At 41.3% G+C, this 11,628-nt stretch overlaps 1 protein-coding gene across 1 annotated transcript; it reads right to left on the bottom strand.

Moving 5' to 3' along the window:
• Positions 1-5,785: 5,785 nt before the first annotated feature.
• On the bottom strand, positions 5,786-6,438 carry LOC6730859. Its single transcript, XM_002077987.3, has one exon. It carries the CDS (start codon positions 6,287-6,289, stop codon positions 6,029-6,031), a length of 261 nt encoding a protein of 86 aa, XP_002078023.1. The 5' UTR covers positions 6,290-6,438; the 3' UTR covers positions 5,786-6,028.
• Between the last annotated feature and the right edge of the window lie 5,190 nt (positions 6,439-11,628).

The following is an 11,628-nucleotide window of genomic DNA, read 5'->3' as shown; positions in this document are numbered from 1 at the left end:
TGCGTATGCTTAATGTAATTGCGTACATGCTGTGGGAAAGTTACAAATGAGACACAGCTGACATCAAATCTGGCTAAGTACTTGGGCTCACATGTAGGTTAAATGACTTAACTTTCAACTCCGAAATGCCTGTCGGGGCACGTCTGCGAAGAGCAGCTCGCGAGATGAAAACTTGGCACATTAAGTATACGACACGTGAACACGACAAAATATGTGTGCATACTTACGGGCGAGTTCGTTGCGCTAATTTGGTCGCGCTTAAAAAGTAAAACGGCAACGCTGGCAACGCAAAACATTTGAAAGCAGGGCAAAACGGGTTTCTTCTATTTCTGGCCTGAGAAAGTTGTGGGTGGCACAACGATGAGGTAAACATGCCCTGCATAAGGAATGACATGAAATAAAGTGTCATCTTTTCTAGTGATTCCCTAAGAGATAAGCCAAATTGTTTGGGGTCGCAGGATGCTCCAGAAAAATATTTGTGGTTCAAGCCTGATGAATTTTCTAATGGATTTGCTGCGTGAAATACTTTGCCAAGTAGAGTAGTAATATATTTTGTACAATTTTTTAAATTTAATTCATATTTAGCTGCTCAAATTCTTGGTATTCGCCCTTGTAATCCCCTAGTGCACATGACATGTCTTAACCTTTGTGAATTTACTTGCTCGCTGTTTTCATAGCTCTGCACGCCGAATAACAATCCCCGACCTGCAGATACTCCATTCAGCTCGTTAACCACCTTTTGACTTGCTGGAAATCGCAGAAGTGCAGGAGCAAAGGATGTCGCAGCCGGAAGACAAACCGATTTCCTTGCGAGAAGCCTCAGAACGGAAGCTGAGCTCGACAGCGGGGCTCAGATGGTCCTCGTAATGCAGGCCATGGCGACAAGGTTAGCCCCCCAAGTCAGCCAAATCGTTTATGTCCTCTGCCATGTAAAAACCGAGGAAACCCTGTCACATATGCCGGAATATGTTGGCTCGGGTCCTGCGAGGTTGTGCGCCCGTGTGCGTGGGCAGACAGGTGAATAACAGTTTTTCCTTATTCAGGTAAGGCAGCTACCTTGTTTAAGACAGCGTGTGTCAGGCATACGCAAAAAGCCAACTTGCGGATTGCGAATGAGAGTTGGCCCGACCTGACTGGGCTGGGCAAACATCCTGCAGCTTCCTTTGTAGCCTGTTTCGGTTTCCTTGCCTCTGCCTCGCTTTCCTCAAGCCGATGCTATCGGCATTTTTTCCGCTTCCGCAGTTTTATCACGGGGCATCAACTTTTCCCATCTCCGTACCATCGCTCGAGGAATGTACGGTATATAGGAGGCTATTAGTTTATAAACATAAACTTATTTAACAAAATATATTTTTTATATTTGCTAGTTTTTTTTTTTACTTTTCTGTTGTTTTTTTTTCTACCTTCTAAAAAACGTTTATCTAAATATCGAAAGCAATTACCCTATGTAGTGGATACTTTACTGCATGGCCAATTATTTTTTCAATTACCTCGAAGTTGTTAGCCAACTCTGGACGCAACCGTTTTACCCACTGCACCTTCTATTAGTTGCCTAACTAGTTTAATTACCACATTCTGCTAATACTCCTCTCCGGTTGCTTTTCCGTGGAAAGTTCGTTCCGCTTTTCGCTGCCTGCTGGGTGTCGAGAGTGCCTCTCGGTATCCAATTTCCCCAACAGGATCTGCCTCTTCCACACACTCACATAACCTGCAGTCCTGAATGTCCTGCGGCATTTGTGTTTGCTTCGTTACGTAGTCGCCATTACGTCATTGTCGCTTTACGCGGCATGTTAATAACCGAGGAGCACACATATAGTACCTTTGCTATCTGCCCTCTTTTGATAATCAGTTGACATGTTGCAACACAGGCTTGCAGGGTTAAAAACCCATCACAATGAGCTTGAAAAGGGGAAGTGGAGTCTTTAAATATCTTAACTCTTCACTGGACTGCAGAAATATGTGTTTTTTGAGGTTTTTAGCTATAACTCAGGCATTATAAGTCAAAAAGATATATGACAGACTGTTTTGTGTAGCAGAAAACCCCAATAAACAAACACCATCACTTTTTTAAAGCTTTTGAAAATTTAATTTTTTGGCCATTTTTTCATTTTTTATAAGGGGTTACATCATTAAATTTTGCGAAAAATTGGTAAAATTTCGATTTTCAAATTTTGAATGCCAACGGATTTGGAATTTCGTTACGAGTTCAACGCGGTATGACATTCCACTTTTGACCAACTTTACTTTTACTTTTGCCCAAAAAACCGATGCTTTTATAACAAAAAATTAACAAAAACGAATTTTTGGAAAAATGTTTTTGGATGATTTCTAGTCAAACTGACTACACAACTAAGCAGATATTTTAAATAAATGCATATTAATAATGCAATTAAAAGGTTTCCATAATTAATGTCTACCTACTTCGTTTTATTCTTCAAAATAAACAGACCTTTTCCCAATCTCGCCTTTTCGTCCTGGGAAGATATGCAAATGACTTATTTATTATTGTTGCCTGTTGTCGGCGTGAGTGATTATTCAATGTTCGCACCAAATTTGCGCACATAAGCGGATTACAAAGTCAGCTTTTCTGACATCAGGACATTGTAAGAATTTCCCTAAACCAAATGAAACTAGTATGCGCCCACAAAATGCTCTATTGTTATCAAGTAAAGTACTCAAAATGACACTTCACTTCGATGTTTTATTTGGATGTCAATTATGCTTGGATCTTATAAAAATTAACTAAAATTTAGACTTTAATTATAAATGTCACTATGACATTTCTGGCATTTACAGGGTAGGAAAACAGAACACATAAATCAGCTTTAATTTAAAACTGGCACAAAAAGTTTGACAACCGTTGGGACAAAATTGGCAACGCAGCGAATCAAATTTCTCTTTCGCTTTCTCCGCCTTTGTATGTGTGTGTGTGTATGATTGCGTAATCGATATCTAAATCCGCTTAGCTTAATTTGGTTCTTTTATTTGCCTATTGAGTATGGCCCATCAGAAGTCAAATTACAATAAGATGGTTTTATTTTTCACTTCATGATTAATTGAACTTATTTTTGGCTGATGAAAATGTTGTTGGAAGAAAAACACAGCTTTTACATCTGAACGAGTACTTAACTTTTAAGTACATCATTTACTTTTCACTTTGCTCTGGTAAACATCATCGAATCCCCAAGGACGCAGACTCATCAACGGAAAAAATCTCATGAAAAACAAATATTTCCCCTATCAACAATATTCATTAATATTTAATGAGCATTAAATGAGTGCGTAGGCGCAGAAAACATATTATTTTTCACATAATTAAGTCACTTGAGGGGGTGGAGCATATACAATGTGATTGGGCCTTCGAAATTCGGGGGTATTATCTCGAGCAATGGATTCATTGTCAACTCTGATTAATTTGGGGATGAAATTGGTACGGGCCTTTTACTTTATTTCAAAGCCATACTACTATTAGATAGTTTCATCGATGTATGGTCAGTGAAATAGTCACAGTGTGGCTGCCCTTCCCTCATTCTCAGCCGTTATTAACAATCTCTTACATAAGCTGCTTAATTATGTGTGTATGGGGTATCTATGCCGCCGAACAACGTCAGTGATTCAATCGATTTCCATTTGCTATTCGCCATCTCCGAAAGTTAACTACTCGGAATGCGTCCAAAGGCAGGCAATGTTTTTGGCTCGCTGCCACGCATGATGGCTCCAACTAAAGTTGTTTTGACAGGCAGCAAAGGACAACAAACAAAACCAAAACTGAGAGCCGAGTCGACGGCATTGTACCGCATTTCGAGGGGAAACTCTACTTTCGCCCGGCTTTCCACCTTTGTTCTAGCTTTTGTTTTATCTCCTCGACTTAATTGGAAAGCATGAAGACGCAAACACAGCGCGACGTGTTGGCATTAACACACGCACGAGCAGGAATAACACTGCCGAAATGTTTGTCCTTGGTCCGAGCCACAGCTGCCACAGCAGCACCATCGCACAATCCACCAACACCCATCCACCCACTCAGCGCCGCAGGAAGGCCAACGGCGCGTATACATAATTTGCGAGTGTTGCTTCAAGTGGCTCGACAGCTATTTATAGTTGGGACTGGGCAAATTTATAGTGGCATTTAATATTTTATTTTATTTATTTTTCTTATACTCCATCCGCTGTCGACTGTCATATGCATAAGTAACGAGGATAGTAAAACGAATCTCCGATTTGGGGGAAACAGTTGGCAAACAAATAATCATGATGGAACTATAAGAAGGTTTCTATTAACTATGCAGGTTGTAGAGTGTCTCACTAAAGTTACATTTGTGTTGCAAGTATATTATCGAAGGCAAGCCAATACTTGCAACAAAAGAACCAGCTTTAATTGCAAGTAAATGTATTGATTGAAATCAATCCGAGTGCCACAAACCATATCCCTTGGACCAAGGATCTGCCCCACCCCCACAATCAAGCACTGCAAATTTGCTCAACTAATTAGCTACTTGGAGAGCAAATACTCGACTAAGCCCCCTTAGTTCAGCAGCAGTTGAGTCGAATTGCATGATTGTATGCAAATAAATCGTTAGCCACAATTGCCAGTAAATACAAGGCGGGTTAAGGCATCAACAATGAGATGGGCGGCAACGGCAATGGCAACAAAAACGACACCTGATGCCAATTACAAGTCTAATTAATGGAAATAAAACGTGGCAAACAGAAGTCATCAATCCGGGCCAATCAAAGTCGGCAGCGAAGAGCCTCGATCCGCCAGTCAAATCAATGTCCGCCCCAGACGCATCCCAGAAGTTATGGTTTGCATAAAAGTCAGCGCCAGTGATAAATGAAGCCCAGCCAGCATTTGCATCGGTATGCATATATAAATGGCCAAGACGTCGAAGGGGGCCAAGTGGATATGGCCCAGTGCTCAAACGAAGGCAGTAGAAAACGGGAGACGGAGAAGCTCCTCTCCGCACTTTTCGGAGATGCTATCACTGCCAGGACGAGCACCGAAAAATTCGTATTCCATTTTCAAAGCGAAGGGAAAGGATAACAATGCCGGTGACACATGAGCCACGAAATGGGAGCACAAATTCTGGGAGATAGAAGTCAGCTCACTAATGGAAAGAAATATAAGTAAGTCTTTAAGATGCATGATTTAATAAAAATAATAGAAACATTTACCAGTTCCTTTTAGGAAATTTATGACGTTTTTAAAACATTTTGATCAGAAAAAGATGAAAGTTATTTATATCATCAATCTGAATCCCTAGGACAAACTAAACATCACTAAACAACTATCAATTTCCCGCTTTTCATTTTTCAACGGAAATGGGCGAAGAAAAATTGCTTATGACTGAGCAGCCGCAAGCAAATAACTGAGCAAATGCAGAAGAAAAATGCAAATTGGAAATGGAAAAGCTGGGAAAGTTTGCTACACATGCCATAACTTTTAGTGCACATCAAAGATGGCGAATGAATTGTAAAAAACGAGTCTAATTTAGTAATTTCCCATTGTCTAACAATTTTCATTCTTCTTCGCTGGGCAAATGATTTAATGAAATCAATTACAAGCTCCCTCACTTTTCCAGCTCCTTCAAAAGGGGGTGGCAAATGAAATTAGTCAGCCTCCAGGAGCCAAAGGACGTGCAATCGCTGCCAGACCGGGAAAATCAGGAAGGAGATGAAAATTCGTTTGGAGAGAAAACGTTAGCCCGAGAAAATTGTTTGAAGTCTGCTTTGGCATATTTTTATATACGTATTTTATTGCCGTTTATTGAGTTTTTATGACCGCTTCTTCACGTTTCTGCCTTTCTCTTATGGGAGAATTCAATTTGAAAATATACTTTTGCGGTGACTTTGATTTGATATGGTGCATAAATGGATTCCATGTTTGTAGCTGCGAGCTGCTTGTAATTGAATTTTAACAAGCCAAGTTTGATGCTCATGCGTATCCACCACGCTTCCATTTTGTGTTTAAAAAAGGATAGGATATATTAAAAATTTTAATAATAACAATTTCTAGCAAAAATCAATTTTATTTAGTTTTCTTGGCATCTTTATTCTCGGACTTCTTCTCCTTCTTTTCCTTTTTGGGGGCTTCTTTGCAAGGAGGATTGCACTTGCTCTCCTTGGTCTCCTTTTTCGACACACCCGGGTTGCACTCCTCGTGAACGGGTCGAGGCTCCTGATACCCTGTATCCGGTGAGCACGGTGGGCAATCGCAATCGGACTTCAAGTCCGTGCAGCAGCTGGGTGGAGCTGGTCCAATGTAAAAGGGATTGAAGCGGCACACCATTCTGAAGGACGGTAGGGAAATATCCGAGATCGGAAACTTACAATTTAGTCAAATTAATTTCGAAAAATTTTACCAAAAAGTGACATTTTCTCAGACAAAAATATCTCAGGCAGACGAGTTCCAATTTTCATTTCTATGCTTCAGTTTTGTGACTAATCGACCGAATACAAATTCACAAATGCTCAGGCAAAATGCATTGCAAAATGTAAATTGACACCTAAAATGAGAATAATTATTTTAGTGTTTGCAAAACCAGCACAGATGGATGTTTCAGCCAAACAGAAATTAAACAATTCCTGGGGCTCATGTTTGTCCATGTGCAATTGTAATTATTTACGAGTCGAAACACCAAATTAGCATTAAATCGAGAGCGGTCGAGACCGAACAAACAAGCAAACAAACCGAGTTTGCCAGTAAATATTTGCTGGCGTGTGCCAGCTTATAAAGCTGCCGGCGTGGAGTGCTTAAAGCTGATTATGTGAGTTTGCACAACAAATGCGGAAAACATACAAAGAAATCCAAAAGAAGCCGAGGAAAACCGCAGAAAAATAAACGTTTAACGGCGGCAGACTCATAAAAAGTGCCCAGCTAAAATGACGGGCGCGGAAAACTGTACCAAAATAAGGAGAGGCAATAAAGCAAAACACATAAGCCGCAACGCCACGAAAAGGACATGCCGATGGGCGGGGTAGGAGATAAAGGACGCGCTCACATGCCTTGAAAGTTTTCAATTTTTACGACTTCATTAGAAACGCTTGATGAGCAATAATGATAAGAGGGCGAAAGCGGAAACGGAAGTCGCAGAAGGGTGCAAAGGATGCGGAAACGCGGGGGCTGGCCACAGATGTTGCTGGAAATTACTCAACACCACTACAACTACAGAAGACGCCGCAAAAATCCTGAAAATTTCTCACAAGCAAATGGAAGGCAAGTCCCTGCAGCTTAGAGTTGTGTTAAATACACTTGGCCTTTAGTTTTAGTTAAATAAATACGGAAAAAGAGCAATTTAAATTGGAATGTACTTATCAGTATTATAGATCATTTCATTACTTAGTGAAGATTCTTGCAATATAATTATAAATCATATAATGAGTGTTCAAATTTTCCAGACATCGTTTGTACCCCCTATTAAAGAGTACTCTACATTCCGAAAGGGATGAAAAGATGTAGTCCGAAGTCCCAGGAAGAAGGGGAGCTCAAGGATGTGAAGCAGCTGGAAAATGGCCCCACTCGCACTCCCATGGAGAGTCTCGCATTTATGAATGAGTGTCGCTCAAGTGGCCAAATGTGTGAGAGGGCCGAAAAGAAGGGCAAAATGTGTTGACTGTAATGAAAGTTTAAATTGTTTTCCTGCAGGAGGCCTAAGCAAATGTGACAGGGCGGAAGAAAATGTGGCTCTCTAAGGTCATTTCCCCCTCCCCTGCGGTATTTAGCAAATAAATTGCGTTTTCAAGCATATAATAGAGGATTGGAGTAATAAAGTTTATCATAATATTTTAGGCCTTCCTTTTCTATACATGAAGGTCTTTTTTTTGCCTAAAAAGGAGATAACGTATGGTTATGTTTATTTTTCCATTTTGGACTATAATATGTGGGATGATTTGTTCTGTGAAATGTGCAAAGAATTTTATAACATTTTAGAAAATTCCTAGTATGAAATGAATATTGATAGCGCTAGGATACTATTTATTCAATGATTCCTACTCGGAATTTCACTGAATGTCCGCACACTTTGCTCCAATTCTGTCAAAATCCACGCCACATGTGCAGTGGGCGTAGTGGAAGGCCATTCAGTTAATTACAAGTTTATTCAATTTAAAATCAATACTAGGCCCACGAGCCGAGAGCGTTTTAATCACATAATTACAGGTGATTTCCCAGGAGCGGGTCAAATTCCACGTTCGATGGCGATGTTCTCACTTGGTCGTCTAAATGTGAATTGAAATGAATTCGATTCGAGTGAGCAGCCAGTGTAATTACGCATACGCACGCACACCTAGAGCATTACACACACACATGCACTCTCGACACGCACACATGGGCATTTGGGAAGGACATGAGTTTCGTCCTGGTCACGTTGGCTCATTTTCGCTTAATGTTTTATGCACAACTAAATACAAATGCGCTTTAATGAGCAAAACTCGAACCGGCCGGTTAATTTATTATGCACAACTCGGTTTCACAGGGGGCGTGGCAGGAGGCGGGGGACGTGCGGCAAGGATAACTAATAATACGGCATTGTCGTGGCATTAAATTGCCAATGCATATGGGCCGAGGGAAGCGGACGGGGGGTGCTGCAGATAGACCGCAGCAAGTCAACTCGAATGCATGTAACAATTACTCTGCTGCGCTCTCTTTCGCACACACTCTGCATCTCACTCACACACACACACACGCATACTAACTGTGCAGCAGAGCCATAAAATGCAGGCAGCAAAAAAGCGTAAGAGGCGAGACTTGCAACGGCAACAACGTGGCATACTTTTCGGGGCATGTGGCATAGGGCTCGGGCTTAACCGCAGAACAAGGCCAAGCCGCAACTTTTAATATGGCGGGAATTTGAGTGCCATTTGGGGAACTAGCTCAATTGCCGATGAGCAGTGGAAATTCAGGCAACATCATCAGACTTGCAATTTAAGTTTAAGTAGCTGGAAATGTAACTAATTCTACTTAGGTATTTTCCATTTCTGCCAAGTCTGTGAAGAGCTATTCGTTTGAACTCAAATTTACTAATATAAGGTTAGCATTACACATGAGCAAGAAGATACGAAATTTGAAAATTACTCTGCCCTAGGAAAAACTTCGCGCAGAAGGGAAAAGCCTCAGGGATTTGGCCACACCCTGCTCCCAATGTGTTTTCCCGCCTGGACATTTATCATGCAGGACATACTGGCCATTTGATTAACACCTTTTGGGAAGGCGAACACGCTCTGGAATAAAATTGCGCAGAATAATTTAAAACTAAAGCCGTTGGCCAACTAGCCGCTGCTCCTGTTTCGGCGTGGTTGTTTGCACATTTCATTTCGGTGGCATTTTGCATGCCTCGTTGAATTCAGACAACAAAAAGGCATACTTACATATATGCGGAGAATATATACATGTGCGCATATAGATATATTTACGCTATTCCATGACTGGCTGATGTGTGCGAGTTTTGCGTGTAAGCGCTGACTAAGCTCTTGCAAGTTGGTTTTTTGTGCGAAGCACAAGTGGGCCATACATTAAGGGGTATTGCACCCATTTTCAGCTGCAACATCTAGCGGGGAAAAGGACTTAAGTATGAAAGGGTTATAAAATACTAGGAATAGATCTGAAATGAAGTGAGCATCGCGATGTCCGCACAGCGAGGTGTTTAATGCCAATGGGAAAGGTGTCAAAATCGTACTTATGTTTTTATTTTTATCGTTATTCTAGATGTTAGTATTAAAATAATATTTTACCTATCTGCGACAACGGACAGACTGGCATCTAGTGATGAAGCATATGAATACCTTATACTGTTGGAAACGCTTACTCCTACCTCTTACACACTTTTCATTGAATCTAGAATATCCTTTTACTCTACTAGCAAAGGGAATAAAAAGCACAAACAATACATATCCTGCTAATTCTTGGTAATCTAATCATGTAAATAGGATATCTTCAATATTAGAATACACATTTAAATCATCAAGTCCCCATGTATCTCCTAACAAATTCAAAGAGCCTTCCAGACTGCTGCGGCTCACCTTAAATTCATGATGATATCCTACTGCCATGGCAACGTCATGGATATTTACCCCCTCAAAAATCACACACCCCATACGTGTCATCGCCTCATTAATGACTAGCCGAAATCCAGAAGTTCGGTGCTGATAAGAGCGAGTAGGGAAAATCGAGAGGCTTGCAGAAAGCCACGAAGAACTTAATCCCTTATCTTGACTTGACTAACAACGTGAAACAAAAGCCGCCATGACAACGGGCCAAATCCTTTCAACTATTCGATGAAAGGCCGTAGCGAACCCCACATTACACCCACATCACCTCATTACCATCATGGGACCGCAAATTTAATGGCAAACACTTTGTGGCTCATTATTTGCAATGCAAGTCGCTGCTCATTTGCAGCTCGTGTAACTTTTCATTAAACAAAAAATGAATTCAGAGCGAATATTTAAACTGCTGCATAATGCACACGGACAGCCATTAACGCTAATGACGTCATGAAACTCAATGCACGCCACAGGGTACCAAGTTCACCACCCACCACCCACCGCCCTCGCCCACAAATGGCGGAAAGAGAGCAAGGAGGCCTCCACAAAATGGGGCACAAACATAATGCCGGTCTCCACTTACTTGCCCTCGGCTGTATGTGCTGAACAGATATTGGAAACTTTCTAACAAAGCCCAGCTATTACAATAAACGCTACTCTAGAAGGATGTCGGGTCGATTGGGATTGTGAGGCAACTTGAGCCTATTCATCAAGATAGTAGATACTATAATTAACAGTAGTGCGGTTGGGATACACTTGAATCCATAAGCTTGTGTAAAAGTGGATGCTTGAATAATTACCACTAATTTGCTTAAATTTTACAGGGTATCCTGTCTACATCCGGTTCCTTCGGGATTCCCTTTCCGGCCAGGAGTGTGCGTGAGTGTTTCCATTTCTTTCAGGACTGGCTGCTAGTCAACTTTATCAGATTGCCAGCAAATCGCCAGTTTTTGACCAGAGCAGCATATGATTTTAATGACCCAGGCCACATGCTCTCAACGGCAACTCGCAACTCGCATCTGCAACATCCTCAAAGGTTAGGAGCCAAGAGCCGAAAAGTGGAGGACAAGAGGGACAGGAACAACTATGCATAGATTGGCAAAGGGATTCTATTTTGTTGTGCCATTATTGGGTCAACTAAAGCCAGTTCCGAGCGAGGAAATTGTTTTTTCCGTTTTCTGGTCCACGTACGCTGCTTTTTGGTTGAAGCGACTGCAGGGAAAAATGTGGGAAAAAGCACACATAAAGTCAGATTCTGACCCCGCTTGGCACGATTTCCATTTCACATACTGTTAGTGTGCCAAATGGTTATATATTTTATTTACAGCTCAAAACTTTTCCTAGAGACAATCCAAACACATTCGCCCAGCTCCGTGTTGTTTTGGCCAAACGTTTTACGAGCCAGGAATATGGTATCGAATCAATTGCTCGAAAGGGATTGGAAATGTGAAATATGGCGAAGTCGCTGTCAAAACATTTGGAACGCGGAATAAAGATAGCGACTTTAGCTTATAGTAGTGATTTCTGGTACATGCTATAGGATAGTCCAGGAAACTTAATTCCCTCGCGAAGTACCAACATAAACTT

Source organism: Drosophila simulans, chromosome 2L (genome assembly GCF_016746395.2).
Source record: "Drosophila simulans strain w501 chromosome 2L, Prin_Dsim_3.1, whole genome shotgun sequence".
Lineage (NCBI taxonomy): Eukaryota > Metazoa > Arthropoda > Insecta > Diptera > Drosophilidae > Drosophila > Drosophila simulans.
Note: the sequence above shows the minus strand (reverse complement) of the source record. Positions and strands in the feature narration are given on the sequence as shown.